At 36.4% G+C, this 18,498-nt stretch overlaps 2 protein-coding genes across 3 annotated transcripts; both read left to right on the top strand.

The window, feature by feature from the left end:
• Positions 1-258: 258 nt before the first annotated feature.
• tac4 (tachykinin precursor 4) lies at positions 259-14,625 on the top strand. Its single transcript, XM_057344933.1, has 5 exons — positions 259-295; positions 13,668-13,764; positions 14,041-14,073; positions 14,182-14,235; positions 14,324-14,625. The coding sequence occupies exons 1-5, from the start codon at positions 284-286 to the stop codon at positions 14,371-14,373; spliced, it is 246 nt and encodes an 81-aa protein (XP_057200916.1). The 5' UTR covers positions 259-283; the 3' UTR covers positions 14,374-14,625.
• A 352-nt stretch (positions 14,626-14,977) lies between these two features.
• Positions 14,978-18,412, top strand: zgc:163143 (uncharacterized protein LOC795946 homolog). Of its 2 annotated transcripts, none has more exons than XM_057346270.1 (12): positions 14,978-15,231; positions 15,311-15,500; positions 15,580-15,612; positions 15,744-15,904; positions 16,103-16,190; positions 16,709-16,744; positions 16,844-16,897; positions 17,097-17,330; positions 17,412-17,518; positions 17,798-17,963; positions 18,104-18,187; positions 18,262-18,412. In XM_057346270.1, exons 1-12 carry the CDS (start codon positions 15,164-15,166, stop codon positions 18,283-18,285), a joined length of 1,245 nt encoding a protein of 414 aa, XP_057202253.1. In that variant the 5' UTR covers positions 14,978-15,163; the 3' UTR covers positions 18,286-18,412. The 2 variants fall into 2 exon arrangements, with proteins under 2 accessions (XP_057202253.1, XP_057202254.1); XM_057346271.1 differs by having other exon boundaries at positions 15,300-15,500.
• The last annotated feature ends 86 nt before the right edge of the window (positions 18,413-18,498 follow it).

Below are 18,498 nucleotides of genomic sequence, written 5' to 3'. Positions count from 1 at the left end.
CCACCTTTGTACACAGTCAAACAGCCCCCGCAAAAAGTTCAATTTGGGCAATGCTACCACTCATAATGCACTAAATTATAGCTTTGAAAAATGAATGTTGGCCTGACTACTGAGCTGCTGAATCTGCCAAGCACAAAACCATTGCTATTAAACACATAGAACTGTACAAAGAAAAGTCCACGTGCACTGATAAAGTGGAATAAAAAGATGCAACTGTTCTAGCACGAGGATATCCTGGAGAAAACCTGGAGAAATGACTAAATCTCTCATGTGATTCTGCCAGATGTCTGCTTTAGTAAGTATAATTATCATTTATAACTTTACATTATAAAGACTATACACTATAAATGCTCTCCAAGCATTGGCAGCCGTCTGGGACGGCTCTCCAAGCGACAGGTGTCCTAGTTTATTGTGTTATCAATTAAATCAGTTCAAGAGCTGTGTAACTTGATCAAAGAGAATGATCGCACCGGGATAAAATTGCCAGTACGACAACAGAGGCAAACGGGAAAAGGGGGTCTGAAAGAGCATTACGAGGCTGATTTAAGACACGATTTACATGTACTCTGGTTACAAAGCATGTAACTTTCAGAATAGATAAGAATACAGAATTATTTATTGTTATGTCTCTGAGGGGACAGTGATGGATTAATCACATAATAAAACTCACAAAAGATTCTTTATTTATTGTGAGATATTTGAGGCTTATTTGTTAATGTTGGCACTTTGAGAGACTTAGTTAACAAAGTCACCTTGTGCAGTGTGAGAATGCTTCATCTCACACCCTTGGAAAGTAACCAAACAAGGCAGTCTGATACACACTGTACCTTCAGCAACCCACGAACTGAGTCTGAGTAGGCTTTGAATTCATCAGGCGTGATTGCCCCGGGGAATTCACACCTTTTGAGGTGTCAATGTACTAAACAATGTTTGTGTGGCATGGAACTGCTATTAATCCTCTACAAACAATTCAATGGACAGAATGCGGCACCTTGACTCAGATTTTCTCAGAATTTGGCTATGTCACCAGTCTGACATACTTTCTGGCCTTTTAGGCCTCACCCAAAAAAAAGAGAGTACAGGGTTGCTTTGGATAACATGCTGAATGTGTACTGTATTAGAGAATCAAATGGGCAATTCCAGGGTTATGTAACGTTTTCAGTCAAAACTTGCAATACAAATTCTCAGAGAATGTATTACCAATATATTGAATCAACTGTTTATATTTCATTTAACCCCTGATGAGTCCAGACATCAGAAAAATATGAACAAGTTTTCTATTTTAAAAGAGGGAAAATGTATGTGTTATAGATGTGAACAAAAGAACACGTTTTTATGAGACGACGTACTTTGCAGATTTCTGTGAATTAAAATGTGCAAAAAATATTTTCATGTGTCCATTTGTGAGGAATATGGACTGTTATGGATGTGACAATTGACTTACTTGACAATGGAAAACACACACAAAAAATTGATTTAAAAGCTTCACAAATATTGACGTCTGACCTATTACGCTAACCTTTAGTAAAAACTAGATAGTTTGTGCTTTGTTCTTCAATCTCTAAAATTAGTAACATTATGAATTAAAATTGATATCTTGAAGAAAAAAAACAATGCTGTCTGATGAATGTGAGCATATGTTGGATTTAAAAAATCCAGGAATATAAATGCGATAATTCAATAAAATTATTTAATCCATCTTTATTTACTTTATTTATTTAGGACACAAAGTACATATTGTTAAAGGGATAGTTTACCCCAAAATATAAATTACAGTAGCCTATGTCATCATTTATTTACTTTATAGTTGTTCCAAACCTGTATAAATGTCTTTGTTCTGATGAACACACAGAAAGATATTTGGAAGAATGCTTATAACCAGACAGTTCTTGGATCCCATTGACTACAATAGTTGGTTCTGTTGAACACAAAAGAAGATATTTTGAAGAATGTAGGAAAGCAAACAGTTCTGGGGCACTTTTGACTACCATTGTCATTTTTCCTACTATGGTCAAGAAGACTATGGTAGGTCAAAGAACTGTTTGGTTACAAGCATTCATCCAAATATATTTCTCTGTGTTCATCAGAACAAAGAAATTGATATAGGTTTGAAACAACTAGAGAGTGAGTAATTCCTGAAAGAATTTTCATTTTTGGGTGAACTATCCATTTAAAATATAAAACATAAAAACACCAAATCAGTCGATTTCCAGTGACTCTTCACAGCTCAGTTAGTGTGGTGGTCTTACAGAGGCCGATTGAACTGGGAGATAAGTTATCCAAACTCCTCCCTGTCTGACCCTGCAGTTGGCCCTGTACTGCGGTGCCCTCTGTGGATTCTGAGAGATGGCAATCTGTCTGTGCCCTCCTCTGTGTTTACCCTCCCAGTGGTTTCATCCTGGAGGCTGAGCTGCAGGCCTGGGGCACATATGGGAACTGGTGATGTGCTGGTGGTGCCCCTTCCTGTGGCTGTGGTTCATTACTCTCTGTAATCACTGCACTGTGGGTGTCTGAGCGCTACAGGGGACCTGCACGTCACAATGGGCATCAGGACCCCCAGACAAACTGCAAACAGGGTGCTACGATTTGTTAGGGAATAAAATCAATGCAGGGAGATGCCGTTAGTCAGGGAATATGATGGAACATCTTCAATATGTAATGGTTTACGCTGGTGGTAGGAATGGATTATGACATCATCATCATTTGAGAAACTTACCATGTTGTGTTCTCTATGTTCTTGCATATATGTTTTCTCACTCACATGGGCAGGGGAGGGGGGATGTATAGGCCATGCATAACTTCTGCACAATTTTCCTCGTAGTTTTACCACAATGCATATTCATAATAAAATGGTCTGTGTTGCTCTGGACATGCTTGTATAAAGCGTATAGAAAAGGCACCAGAAATTCAGACACAAGGCAAACAGAGAAAGAAAGAAAAAACATTGGAATTTTTTTCTCAGATCTTCAGGGTTTTACAGCAATTATTGTGAAGTGTTACCAGATGTCTCGTGGCGGAGGTTATCTTATCCTTGAGCTTTGCTTTCCTTAAAGCTTTCTCAGATTAAAAACAAAACAAAAACACCATACAACCACATGGCAGCGGGCTATGATTTATGTTGTCATTCGTAAGATACAGCTAAATCAATAAAATACTCCTTTTATGCTTTTCTCAAGCATGTTTTCAACTCGGATCTGTACATTTTCTCTCTGGAGTTTACTGGCGGTCCATCCAGAGTGGATTACGTTTCAGCGGTGGCTTTTGAAATCCGCTAGACCTGTTTCTTTCTTGGACTGAGCCATTTTGGCTTAATCCTCAAATTGCACTGAAAATATAGCTGTATTAGCGGTCCCTTTCTCTGGATGGATGAAATATTTAGTTAAACAATCTTTTTTAGGTTGTCTCAGTTATTTAACCCCGGGGCGGTTTCTATTTTACCCAAAGACAATGAGGTTTTTCAGAGAGAGAGTGTGTGTTGTTTTTGGATGGAGCAATATCATGCCGCGTTTGGTCTCGAGTAATTTTCCATGTGACAGTTTAGATTTTATTCAGAGAAACATGCAGAACTTGTTTCGAAGTCAAATCTTCAATACCCCTGAGAATGGGCAAATTGCAACGGAAGCCTGTTCTACTAAGTACCGGTCGTTCATTTCACAGATAGGGATCAGTAGGCAAGAGTGCATAGAACATACATCTGCGATGTTTGATGCAACTTATGTGAGACTTGCTATAACATACAAAGCTATCTTCATTGAACTTCAGTCAGTGCGTAGAGTATTTCATACAGAATAATATACAGAATAAAGATGATTAACAGACGAAAATATCATTGTTACACTTTTATAGCTCTTTTATAGACTTAATGGAGTTGGATAACATGACTGAAATCATTTGGTTTTTGAAAAAAGAAATGAGAAAATGAGAAATGTTTAAGCTCCTTTTCAAATCTCTGACATTTAATTGAACTTTTGACTGGTACCTTGGCAATGTAGTGTGTGAGAATTGGGAAGGCCTCTTCTGAAACTCATAAACAAACTCTAAGAAGAGATCTCAATTTCCATTTGCTCACCATTCAATCTCATTGCAAGTGAGAAATTAAGATGTCATTTTTGTTTTTTCTTTCCTTAATGAAAAGCATAAACAATAAAATGGAAAGAATATTTGTCTTTGAGTCAACTGGCAGGGAATGTCTGGCAAAAGAATGTGAGATGGCAAAGTCTGCTTTCTCCAGTCTGAGGTGACAAAGAGCCTGTTAAGACCCAGCTGGAGGTTTAATTATGCCATCATGAAACATTTTATTGTCAAGTAATTGTGTGATGATAAAAACAGCATTAAAACATTGAAACTCATTTAAGCGCATGCACATTTTGTCCTCACACGCACACATACAGAAATCTGATGAATGGAACTAAAACAGAATTTCTATGGCACAGTTATGCTTTATTCTTTCATTTGGTATAAGCTTTGCACATATACATTATAATATATAAAATATAACATATACTGTATGTCCACATATATGAACTATAATGTTTGATATGTTCATATACAGCCATACAGCTGCAGAAAAAAATATAACAGACCACTCCTGTTTTGCCTTTAATCAGAATTTCAGTCCAGTGTCTGTTCAATTTCAGAAGTGATATAAAGTCATCCAACAGCAATGTGAAAGACTGACAGCACGACAAGACACATGAAAGTTGTAAAACTGCCTTATTGCATAATACATTCATTTTTGAACTGATCCTAATATACATGTGTTGTGAAAACATTTATATGAACGTTTTCTTTGCAGTATTCAAGATCTGCATTTTGTTATTTTGACCACTTTGTCCCATTTCAGTTGACTTTACTTAGATTTTGGGAGAAATGTTGTCACTAGTTCACAGAATGAAAGAAAAATGATCATTTTACTTAGACACGTGATTTCAGAAAAAAATGATTTTGTTTCTGAGGCAGCATTTGTGTACTGCGGTGACATTGATTCTGAAGATATTGTACAATAATTCATCCTGTGAGTTCTGATTGCTTTGTGTAATTTATTTGACTTTAATGACATGATAGAAAAACCACGCTGTGTGGTGTATAAGCCTCCAGCCCTGTAACTTGAAGTTCATTTAATTAGTGGCCTGCAGAATTGGGCAGAAACAGACATTTTGGATTGAGTGTGCGGTAGGGCAGAAGGACAAGGGTGGAAAACAGAACTGACGTAACTGAGTGGCTTTATTCACGTTAGGAAATTCTGTGATATTGCTTTTACAAACCTGACAACACTGAGCTTTTTTATCATTTTTAATATCATATCAGTGAGAAACAGTTCCTTGAATATTAAAAGAAAGTATAACACGAAAGTGTCTGCCAAATGCAAAAATGAAAATGTTAAGGGATTAGCTATCACTACTGATACTAAGAATATACATACGGGGCTTATATAGCAAATGTAATTCTTTTTAACCAAAGAGTAGGCATAGTTGTCAGCAACTGTTTGTTGAGGAGATGAAATTGTCTCTTTTGCATTGAAGAACAGGGCTGCAATCAAATGTTTAATAAACACAAAGTAAATGAGCACTGTCACACTCAAGTAATTCCTCAGTGCTTGATGAGTCCACACACAGCATCACCACATAAAGTAAAATATTTGTAAACACTTTATTTGAACGCCTCTGTGTGTGTGTGTTAGTGGGAGGGATCGTCGAGCTAGCAGATCTGCTCCCCCTCTAGCCTGACTGCAGATGGCTTCAATTGAGCAGGAGATGGTGGGTGGACATGCTTGGTGGTAATTACTAGGACACCTCTGTATGATTCTTTAAATAGCCGCCTTGTTTGCACTAAAAATAAACCCTGGAGTACATAAAGAAATCATGACCTCTGACCTTTGACAGGAGGCACAAAGACTTTGACCATGGCCCCATAAATAGCGGAGGCCCCATGCACAGCTCACCTGCAAATGTCACCACACACACACACGCACACACTTAATGAGGTGTAATTGTAGCGCAGCCTCAGGCAGCAGGGCTTTGACTTAGGACGGATGGTAACTCCAGTTTAGATTGCAGAATAGTCATAGTCTGAAGTTGTCTGGCAGATTGTTGCAAAGGTGAGAAGCATATACTGTAGGTTACCTGCATTTACCTAAATCTATATTCTCTATAAATATTTTGACTTTGGGATGACAGCTGGATAGAGATTGCATTGACCCCAAAAAGCTTCACATGTAAGCCACAGATTTTTACATTTTCACATGACACATGAAAACTGTGATAAAAACCAAGAAGTCCCCAGCATGTAAGAACATTTCAATAGCATTCTATGTGACATTGATGTTGTATGTAGGTCTGTCTATTTTAAAGTAGCTAAAAATGAGATGCGATTTTCCTTTTTGCCAGGCACTTTTTTCCAAAGCGACATACAGTACATACAAAGCACGTATTTTATGAACTTGTGTGTTCCATCTGAAACTCATGACCTTGCTGTTGCTATCTCCACTAGCAGTTGAGCTACAGGAACTTGTTTAAAATGACTCGGCCTTTGTTAAAACATCAGAGAAAGCCAGCTGACTAATGGGCCGCAACAGATGTTTGGATCCAATTGAAAGTCTAAAACCTGCGTGAACTTTGACCCAGCCTTCACCAAGCTTCAGCCAATAGTACGCTGGCAGGCCATAGACATAAAGACAAATGGCCCTATCAGTGTAAAGTGCCTAATGACAGAGGCGAGGGGGGTCAGACATATGTGATGGTGGGGGGGTCAGACACATGTGGTGGCCCTTGATAAGCGGCTCTGAAAAAAATGCCTATTTGTGGGTGCTCTGTGGATGAGGAACCTCACCTCCAGCTGAGAAGAGGAAACAGGTTGGTTTGCTCCAGCAAAGCCATGAAAAATTCAACCACAAAAGCTTACTGCAGCAACCATTATCTGAATTTGACTGACAAGTGTACCGAAGCATGAAACCAGCTTCCAGGATGTTTTAACAGGAGAAATCTTGTTATCATTCATATAGAATTTGATGGGAAATGAGTTCATATTGAAATCTTTGACTTTTGGTCATGGCAGATCTGAGCACAATGTTGAGATCTCCTTTGAAACTCTGAAGAAGTCTTTATTAACTCTCATTGCTGTTTTCATTTTTTACAAGGATCTCAATTTTTTAGGTATTTGTGCAGAGTACATTGAGTAGTCATCAAAACATTGTAGATAGTGATAAACTATGGCACAGTGTTCTCAGGAAAACCAGATCATGCTGTGCACATTTACAAAGAAGAGGAAAGGCCTTTACATTTTCGTTTGGAAGTGATCCAGTCGGACAGAACCACTGCAGTCTCTGGAGAGGTTATGGCACGTCTTTGGCCCCAGTGGCTCTCTGAGACTGGGAACTGATGATTGCTTCAGTATGTGCACGAGGTAAAAGGAGGGAAGATGTATGAGATCCGTTCAGCTGCATTGTTAGAAAGTATTCCACATGGATTTGCGTATGTGAAAACCCATCATTTTCTTGCTGTGTGATCATCTGACATCCTGGATGTTTGTTTCAAGCTGGTCACTTCCGTCAGACGCTGTTTTCTTTTCAGAGGGTTCTTTGGACTATTTCATTGGGTTTTTCAAGACTGCTTATTTTGTGTTTGCTCAACTGAAGAACAGAGCTGATCTTAAAAAGCTTAATTGGTTTTAATAGTTTATCCAAACCCGTTTTCTCTCTCACATACACACACACAAACACAAACACATTAAAAACTTTTGTATTTTCAAATATCAGTTAGTAAAAAAAAACACTGTGATATTAACCATCTTTAAAATGATATATAGCCTTTTGATATTGTAATATTACTGTAATGCATTGCACAAATTCTCCATTTATTTTTGTACTGTAAAAAAACATATAAATATGGCTTGAAAAAAACTCACTTCATGGATTTTTTAATACTTATGTTGTTATTTGTTTCATATTGTTTGACTTAAAATATTATTGATACATTTTCATGATATCTGATATCTGTGTAAATCTGACTTTATACTTTTATTTTGGTCAATTTGATTGCATTTGTTTCTGAGAAAATCATTATAAAAAAATGTTTCTGGCATAATACATGTACAGTAATGTGTCTGTGAAATATTATTTTTATTTGCTGAAAAATTCTGCTGTTAACATTGTAATTATTTATAATGGAACAGAAATAAAAAGTGAGGTCAGGTGGCCTGTTTACACATAAGTTAACACGTGGTTCTTAAATTTAACGCTGGAAAAATGTCTCTCAATGATTTTCAGCTGGTTTTTAAAACAGTTGTGAGGGACATGAATTAACCATCTAGCTGTTCTGTAATAGATTTTTCATGGCTGAGAATAAATGCTGAAGTGCTTTAAGTCTGAGTTGGTTTAATCTGCTAAATAACTTTTTCTTTCACATGTATATTGGCAAAATTTTCAAAACTAAATCTATTATATAAAATGCAGCTACTGATGATAATTTGTTTAATTGTTATAAATAACAATTATGAATGTTGTTTTTCTATATCATTCAAACAAAAGTCATTTCCAGGTTCCACTGTCTTATATGTATAACTATATGAATAGGAAAGACCAGGGTTGTTTGACACACTTTTCGTTCTTTATTCAATAGCACTAGTAAAACAAACATTAGGTTACTCAAATGAAAAAGTAAATTAAAAATTTGGTTCCTTGGGTGAAAAGTCATTGGGTAAACAACAAACATATTAAATGTTACAAAATATACTTTAACAACATTTGTACTGGTAAAAAATTATAACCCAAACTTGCCTGCTTTTTATTTTTGATATGAATCATTTAATATAATGCAGCACCAAATATATTTTAATTATTTTCCGAATAATTTGTTTTGTATGTAATATGTTTTAAATAACATTGCCAGTAGCGAGTTTTTAGATGATCCTGTTGTTGCCTGATATAATTTCTATTTTATTATATAAGTTCATTAAACTGTATGAGAGATCAACAATTGGAAAATGTTTTATAATTTATTTGCTACATTTCTTTTACATTTAGCAAATTTAATTAGATTAATTTCAGGTCAGACTTTAGTCAAACTCATGATTGTTGATGTAAGGATATCAGCAAGATAAACCTGCATATTTGACTGTAAGTAACCATTTATTTAGTACAAAAATGAACACACAAAAACACCAACGTTACTTTACTTTTTTAACTTTCATTTTATTTTACAATTGCTGAATATGCTCAGTAAATGTAAATAATTTAGCTGCTCTCTTAAAACTACCCTCGGAAGTGGCAGTTTGCTTTTGGTATGACTTGCGTAATAATGTCTCCACCTCGGCAATGCATCCCCACTCTGTGTAGGTTGTTGTATTGTTCTGCCCTCTACTGGTGACATAATTTCCTTCTCTTTTATCATTAGTCTAACAAAACAGCTTTTGATTGTCGTCATGTGTCGGTCGTATTTTTTTTGTCTAACTGAAACATGTAATAAATAAGTTAATTAAATATAAAAGTTATTGCACAACCTAAGAAAGGTGTACGCCATGAATCTTATTTAAACATTAACAACAAAACAGCCCCATATGTGCTTCTAAGCCGGTACTTGTTTGAAAGCCTGTGAATGTTAAAATGCCATTTTCCTAACCTCAGTCACACAATGTTCTCCCAACAAGCAAAATCACCCACGTGTTTCTGATTGCCCGCTTTCCTCATTGACAGGAAACGTTTTCTCTGACGGTGCGATTTCTCGAACATCTATTTCAGTGATATTTTTCAATTTTATAAGTGGTATTTCAAAAATTAATCTTTACTACATTAAATATTTCACAGAATATTTGCCCGACCTATCATTGTACAATAGATTTTATAATTTAACAAGTAAAGGAGAAGAAAATGTACAGACTAAAATATGAATAAATTACTAAAATAAAAAAACCTGAAAATATTCTAGCCAAACACAGGTGGGAGAAAAATAGATTACATGGACTCATAAAACTATAGACAGGGAGTGTTAAGCATCAGACAAGCAAACAGCCCAAACCCAGACCGTTTACCTAATAGTCAACAGTCTGCCTCTGCTAGACTAGGGAGTGTTGAACTATTAGATAATTGATCATAATTGAAACCACAAATGCAGGAAGGCCAAATTTAAAGGCTGGGAATGATTACCTCTGGTGGCGAGCTGGGGAATTGAAGGATAAGAGGATTTGGCAACACTTTAGCAACCTGTCACTTTTTCGGCCTCTTACGTAAGTGTGCAGCTTTACAACCACCAAAAATATGAAACATGTTTTTTTTATGGTAAAATCGAAGTTAAAATGTTTTGTTTAGCTAAGCTCAGGATTGTGATATGTGTTATTTTTTGCCGACCAGGTTTAAATCCATGTTTCAATTCCTAATCCCAATCAGCCTTATGTTTTGTTGAATGAGAAAAAAAGGTTTGTTCATTAAAAAAAACATTCCCTACTGGCCCTCTGTTATGTCTAAACCCATCTCATTGAATTACTATTATTGTCATTATACACTGTAAAATCTAATTAGTTAACCTTACTTAAAAAAGCATGCAAACCGATTGCCTTAAAAAACTAAGTAAAATGGTTTTGATGAAGATATAATATTGGCTGTTGCCGTGTGAAGCCTCCATGTTTTAAGTGTTAGTGTTTTGACAACTGTCCTCTTTTGGCAGCAGAAAAAATACAATTCTTACAACTCCAGTCCATCAGCAAAAAAATATTTTAAGATTGTAAAAAAGGGGAAGTCTCTCTAGTAAATGCGAATAAAGTACACCATTGTGAACACTGTAAAAAACTGCTCTGCTCCTGGGTAAAACTGCTGAAATATCCTCACCTCCAGTGTACTTAGGCTTGTGTCAATAAAGCAGCATCGAGGGTAGGGCTGCAACAACGAACGTTGTCAACGAATTTCATTATCGATTAGTTGGTCTGTGACGTCACTTGCGAGCTGCGCAGTTATAAATCAAGCGCGTCTTCTTCCCTTTTAAAATTACCGTTTTAGATGTGTCTCTCTGTGCAGCATGAGCTGCGCAGTTTTAATGTCAGACGTGTCTCTCCGTGGATGCGTCTCTTCGTGCAGCGCGAGGTGCGCAGTTTTAAAGTCAGATGTGGTTCTCCGTGGATGCGTCTCTCCGTGCAGCACGAGGTGCGCAGTTTTAAAGTCACACTTGTCTCTCCGTGCAGCGCGAGGTGCGCAGTTTTAAAGTCACACGTGTCTCTCCATGGATGCGTCTCTCCGTGCGGCACAAGTTGCGCAGTTTTAAAGTCAGACGTGTCTCTCGGTGCATGCGTCTCTCCGTGCAGCGCGAGGTGCGCAGTTTTAAAGTCTGGTGTGTCTCTCCGTGCAGCACATGTTGCGCAGTTTTAAAGTCAGACGTGTCTCTCGGTGCATGCGTCTCTCCGTGCAGCGCGAGGTGCGCAGTTTTAAAGTCAGACGTGTTTTGCATGCATCTCTTCAAGCTGCGCAGTTTGAAAGTTTAAAGGGGAGAGGTGTTTTAAATGACAAAATTAAAGATTATATTAGTAAAACCCAATTTGTGGCGTTTGCACTTTGCAAAGTACATAATAGGCTAAATACCCTGATTTGGTGGTTTATTTAGTTCAGAGGTGGGTAACGAAGTACATTTACTTGAGAACTGTACTTAAGTACACTTTTTGAGTATTTGTACTTAAGTATTACTTTTTCTGTTTACTTTTTACTGTACTTCACTACATTTGAATGACAAATATCTCACTTTTCATGGCACAAAAAATGATTTCCTTGGCCGACCTTCCCCTCGCTCCCACGTTTGGGAGAGACTATTGTCAGTTGCTTTTCAAAAAACACACCATCATTTCAGACGTCATTGCTCTGGAAAGGTTTTTCACGTGAGGTATATGATTTGCTCATTTCTTTTGTAGCTGTCTGTTAAAGGTGTTGGTCTACCACATCTAGATCTCATCTTGAGGTGTGATCGATGGTTTCATGCAAATATGGCGAATGAATTAAGAAGCAATCAACGTGTCAAGACCTGTGATACAGCAAGACTACTTCCTGCTGAGGAGTAGGCCTAAGTGTACCTGACACCTCCCCGGGGCAGAGCAGTTCTGCTCCATCTGTGTGTAATCTCACACAATGCCAAATAAAATAGAGAGATGGAAAGATCATTATGTGTATCAGGAGGTTTACATGACTTTGAGACTTCTCTGATGTCACAATGAGAATATAAAGGATATATTAAAATGCATTTATGTTCCTGGCAGATGCGTTTAATCTAGAGCAGTTACAAATACAAAAGCCCTTAAGACTGAAGAATAACTAGAGTGCAGCAGATGGAATCGCTGGTTTAATAGTGATTTAATATGACGGACGGGCATCAAACCAACAAATGTTATGGAATATCTGTGTCTTCACTGTGTGTGGATACACAGAAGTGAGATCATGTGAATTGACAATACTCATTAAGAGGATGGCACTTGCTAGTTTAAGAAATGAGAATTCACGAATACTTAAGTAAAAAAGCTAAGTACAAAAAATGAAAATAAGGAAACAGGTAAATTTTGGGTGAATAAGAACATTTGGGCAATTTTGTATGCTTACAGTTGTGCTTTCCCAAATAGTTTAGTACATTTTCTTGTGAGCTGATTCATTTTTGTCAAATCTTCAAATGTGTGAATAGGCTATTATAAAAATGCATTGGTGTATTTCAACGAGAAGAAAACATTAAATGAACCGCTCACAGCTACAAGAATTGTGTTGAATCCTATAAGAGATAAATGAAGAAGCCTTGAAAAGCCTTGTTAGAAGCATTTTAATATATTTGAATAATCTACAGATATGACAGACATGAGATGACTAATACAGAAAGTTAAAGGTTAAAAGGGTTGTTTTCTCAGATTTTATGCCAAAACACTGAACCACCAAATTCTGCATGGCTCGTTTAGTGAAGATGTGAATTTAGCTGAGATGTATTGCCGAAGATGACCTTTTTGATTAAGGGGGAAATTAGATTTTCGCCAGCCCAACTGTTCAACTGCTACATCATGAGAATGAATGACACTAAACATCAAGCTCTTGAACTGTCAAATGTCCTGGACTTGACAAAAAATGACAGCTGTCATATCAAGAGCAGAACTGACATTAGAAATGACTTACCTTCTTTTTACTAAATCTCATTCATCATTGCCCTCATCTTATTTATTATGATCCTCTCTAATCCGTTCAATGAGCAATATCTTTAAGATTAGCACCATACATTTGTAAATTCACACAAAAATAGAAAGACAGAATAATGGTATGAAAAGATAGAAATATTGAAGAGCAACACATAGCCTACAACAGCATCGATATCTGAATGGGAGGAGCGCATTTGCCTTATGTCTCTATATATAAAGATCTGCTGTGCTGCATGGTAAAGTAGCATTTTGACGGAACTGCTTTTTAAAAACAAACCTCGTGAAAAATATTATCCCTTTTTCTCTAGATTTATTTATGGTAGTAAAAATAATGGATATTTTTAAACTTTCAGTTTTAGTGTTAGTCTTTTGCGCACAGGTGTGCATTACTGGATCAAGTGTCACTGAGGACAGAGATATGTGGACAGACGTCAAGAACTTAGAAGTATTTATTTTATATAACTAGCTATTGATTGTTTTTTTTTACTTTGTGCAGTTTAAACGTCGTCGTATCATTTTTTCATTTATAGGTGATGCCATTGAAAACAAATGTATTAGTGCACTTTGCTGATCTGGTGAAGCGAACTAAAGAGCAACAATTCCATGGATTAATGGGCAGAAGTACAGGTAATGTGTGTATACTTCTTTGAATAGAGACATAGCTCTGTCAGAAAACCCAAAACCATCATATCTGAGACCGTTTGGGGCGGAAAATGCCCAATTTAGGTCTGAATTTATTCAAACACAGAATTCAACTATTCGAAAAATTCATAGTTTTTCCACAGATATGCTATATATATGACACTAATATGTATGCATTACATTAAAACATCAGATCTCTAGCCAAATACTATTGAGGCATAGTTTTGTTGTTTTAGAAATGAATTTATTCTTCCTCTTTAGGAATCACTCAGCCTGCACGACTTGGTGGAAGAAGTAAGTTTATATCCTTATCGGGTTTACGTGCTTGCTTGCACTCTTGTTTATTGATGGATTTATGTGCATATGCTTATTTAGATAAAAAACACTCTTATTTGTTTTAAGGAAACAAGGGGGAGATTTTTGTTGGACTTATGGGAAGGAGATCTCCTAGTAAAGGTAAAGATATTGTCTATATGACCATAACATTTTCAAGGTTCTGAACATATAAACCCTTCATCGTATTGGATGTCTTCTTTGCTTTCAGATTTTCAAGAGGAAAGGGACAGACCACAACTTTACTCACTATGCAACTGAATTACGACCTGCTGTCTGTTGCGTTAGACACAAAATAAAAAAATACAACATTTAATCTGCAACATATTTTATACATGTTAGGGGTTTTTCAAATCTTTAAAACTTTAAATATGATTAAATAAAAACAAAATGTGTGTTAAATTAGGAATCCACAACATCAAGCAATGCAGGCTGTATGGGTTTGACATGATTTAAAACGTAAAGATATCCAGTAATAAAGTGCAATAGAAAATATGATTCACTTTCTTTATAATTCACCGAATAATTTTTATGTGTGTGACTATATGACTGCGTAACTTGATAACTAAATTGAAAAAAGAAAGAGGGTGTAAAACAAAATGATTATGAATAATAATAAAAAAAATCATTTTTTGTTGACTTCACTTTATTGTTACTTCCTTAGAGTGTTGTCTCACTGTTTTCCTCTGGTGATAAATATGCCATCATCTTTGATACACATAAAATACTGTTTAGAATAAGTTAAACAAGATAAATAAGTTTTAAAAATAAGGAAAAGTGTGCGTTCAATGAGTCTATATTAGGTATGTGCTGTACTGCATTGTGACCAGCAGGTGGCGATAACTTGCGTTCTGGTACACGGAGCGCTCGACGCCGAAGAAGTCGATGTTACTGTGTGTTTTGGTTTTGGGTTAAGTAAAATAGTATGGTAAATTCAATAATAAAACGTCCTTTAAAATTGCAGACTTACGAACAGTCGCTGTGATAGAAGACTGTAGTTAATCTGCAGTCGTTTAACGTAACCAACCCGAATGTTGAATCTGCAGACGCGATGGTGTTTTATTGTAGTGCGTATAACTGCAAAAACAGTACGAAGGACAAGAGTCTCTCATTTCACGCGTAAGCTTATTAAATTCTTTATTAACTCCTTATGTACGAGCCGAAATCCAAATGATATATCTGTTTAGTTGCATTTCAGGTTTCCTCTGCACAACCCCAAATTGCTGAAGACATGGCTGAAGAATTTAAGATGGAAGGACTGGACTCCAGCTTCACACAGTAAACTCTGCTCCGTCCACTTTGAAAAGAAATGTTTTATGTCCGAGGGGAAGAGAATAAGACTGACACCAGGGGCTGTGCCAACCATCTTTACATTCTCAAACCGAAAGGTGTGGACTCCAGTCATAATAACAATCATCTGGATGTCTTTGTACATTAGGCACTTATTTTCTGGCTTTCTTACTGCAGGCTAAGATCGACCCAAGAAGTAGAAGGGCTTTGGTAAGTTACACAACCTTACGTGTGTTTCATTAACATATTAGAATGTTTTTAGGAATATTTATGTAACATGCTCTCCCTTGTTTATTAATCATTAATCAAATGTACATCTCCCATTTGATTTGGGTTTAAAGGGTATTGTTGGCAACTTGAATCCTTCTCATCCAGCTGTACAGAATATGACAGCAGACTCAGAAAAGTTGGATCAGTCCAGCTCTGAGAACAGTGCGAAGAAAAGATTAAAAATCACAACAGAAGACCCACAAAACAATGAGCTCATGGGACAAGAGGAAAGGTTTGTAATTGTTCATAAGAAAAGTTCATAACTGTCACTGATGACTTTGTTCACTTTGGGTAGAAGATTGCATTGTAAGATTGTCTAGAATAGACTTTATTCTTTGTCAACATTCCCTCATCTTATTCACCACCACAATCATCAGACGTCTGCTTTCATTGTTATTTCTACTTTCTGTGTATTTTCATGCCTAAACAGACCACCATGGACCATCCTGGGAAATTATGCTCTTGACAAAAGCATGACTATATCCAGTTTTTTTCACAGTGGATACTGTTTGCCAAAGGTATTGCATTTGTTTTCTGTTTATCTTTTTCCTCTTAAAGGGATACTTCACCCAAAAATGAAAATTCTGTCATCATTTACTCACCTTCGAGTTGTTCCAAATCTGTATAGATTTCTTTGTTCTGATGAACACATAGAAAGATATTGGGAAGAATGCTTCTAACTAAACAGATTTTTCCCCCCATTAACTCCCACACAGATTTGGAACAACTCGAAGGTGAGTAAATGATGACAGAATTTTCTTTTTTGGGTGAAGTATCCCTTTAAAAGCTGTGTAGCACTTTATAATATTTTGTACATTTCTGGTTTTGCCCATCAACAAATTTTGAATAGAAGACTCAGACAGATACTTGATTCTTTATAATATGTACAGTACTGTTACCTCAAAAATATTTAGACACACACCTAAAAATGTCTATTTAAAGTTTTAAACCTAATTGCATCCGACGATAATAATAAAATGTTCAATATTAAAATATATGTTTTGTTGCCACTATATGTGTGTTGTTTCCTTCACAGAACCTTCGCTGGGCAGGAGATGATGATTTAAATATAGTAAGTATTTATGTTCTTTGGATAATTTTGAAAGAGAACTTTTAAGTATTTAACATTTATGGCAAACACTCAACAATACATTATTCTCTCCTAATCCAGATGCCACATGTAGTTTATGGAGTTCCAGGACAAACAGAACCCCATATAATTGAGGTAAGCTGGTTAACACATTATAATAAGTAAGCTTATAAAGAATGAAAGATTTCAGTTCAAATGAATTATTATCCAGTGCTCAAGATTTTATCATGCAGGTTGTATCAGATGCATGGCATTTTCTGGAAATAGGAAAGATCACATCAGATAATGATGTTAATTTTTACCGCTGTGATGTAAATGAAATCCTTTCTCCCAGGTTAAAGAGAGGTGGGAGTGGCTTGGCCTTGATGTCAGAGGCCCGTTCCCCCCCACAGTAAATAAGCACACACACATCATGACCCTGACAGACTATCATTCCAAATGGGCGGAGGCATTTCCTTTGACTGACAAACTCTCGAAGGATGTGGCTGTGTGTCTCGTTGAAGTCATCCAACAGCAGGGATACCCTCTCGGAATTCTCTCCCGGCTTCCAAAGGGAACCATTGTGGAGGTAAGAGACGCAAATGCATAATGCAAATCAGTTGCTTAGGAAAACTCTTCGGTTTCTTCATATTTTAGTTTTTTTTTTTAGATTAACCGGGAGTTAAAGAAACGCCTGCGTCTGAATGCAAACTCCTTGGTAATACATCACCGGCAAACTGGTTACCTGGATCTGGTCACTGAATCACTACTTAATGAGTATGATATCTTTAGGATTATATTATAGATTAACTACCATATCAGTGCAACAAGAATTAAATAATTGGGTTTGTTTTGAACAGCCATTGCACATAACTAACTACTGAATTACTATTATTTAATTATTATTTAACCATTTATTTTTAATACTAAAGGTCAAGTTCAAATGTATTCATTATAATTTTCAAATAATTTACCAAAAGCCACTACTTTACCAAAACCCAGCAGTGACCCTCCGGGATCTAAACTTGTCTAGCCCTGACTTACTGCATGTTTCAGGATGCTGGATGATCTGGTAAAGAAGAACAAAGGCTTTTGGCATGTGGCCCTTCCTGCTGCCACCCTTAACCTCTGCTGCATGAATCACCCCACGACCAGAGAAAAACCCTTCACCCACATGTATGCCAAAGAGCCGGCATTCTCATCTTCACCCAGACAGCTGCCTGTAAGTCTGATGGACACGGTGTCATCTACTTACACCTTTGAATTTTCTGAAGTTACACAGTGATTTAGTTTGCACTGTATTGTAAATTGACATTCATTGACTTTTGTTTGTGTTTGCTTCTGTCTCATTGCTTTCTATAGTACAATGCTACTGATATTCGCTTGAGTTCTTTTGTCATATCATCCACTGAAGCCAGTAATCTTAGAGCTGTCACAGAAACATTGGTAAGACCCGTAAACTAAACTAAAATTACATCCTGCTGTTTGATTGGTTTTAATAATAATCACATTTTTTTCAGGTGCAGTTGAGAAATCCGATTTGACCAGTAGCCTACAGCAGAGGTCATATCATAGTTTACCTCTGAATGTTTTCCTATTTAGTTTTCTTTCCTCTCTCCTTCTTATTAATATAAAAAACAACAGGTTGTAAATAAAAAGGCATTTCAAGCACCCACTCAAATGTGTAGAAATGTTTAATTTAGAAATGAATAAAATATTTTTTAAAACTTAGACATGCTCTATTAGAAAGTGTAAAG

The sequence above is a fragment of the Triplophysa rosa genome, linkage group LG11, assembly GCF_024868665.1.
Source record: "Triplophysa rosa linkage group LG11, Trosa_1v2, whole genome shotgun sequence".
NCBI classification, from domain to species: Eukaryota; Metazoa; Chordata; class Actinopteri; order Cypriniformes; family Nemacheilidae; genus Triplophysa; species Triplophysa rosa.
Note: the sequence above shows the minus strand (reverse complement) of the source record. Positions and strands in the feature narration are given on the sequence as shown.

Coding starts and splice junctions, on each gene's coding strand:
- tac4 (XM_057344933.1), top strand. Junction 13,765..14,040: donor ATTAATGGGCAGAAGTACAG/GTAATGTGTGTA, acceptor CTTCCTCTTTAG/GAATCACTCAGCCTGCACGA. Junction 14,074..14,181: donor TGCACGACTTGGTGGAAGAA/GTAAGTTTATAT, acceptor ATTTGTTTTAAG/GAAACAAGGGGGAGATTTTT.
- zgc:163143 (XM_057346270.1), top strand. CDS start 15,164: ATGGTGTTTTATTGTAGTGCGTATAACTGCAAAAACAGTACGAAGGAC. Junction 15,232..15,310: donor AAGAGTCTCTCATTTCACGC/GTAAGCTTATTA, acceptor GTTGCATTTCAG/GTTTCCTCTGCACAACCCCA. Junction 15,905..16,102: donor CTCATGGGACAAGAGGAAAG/GTTTGTAATTGT, acceptor ATGCCTAAACAG/ACCACCATGGACCATCCTGG.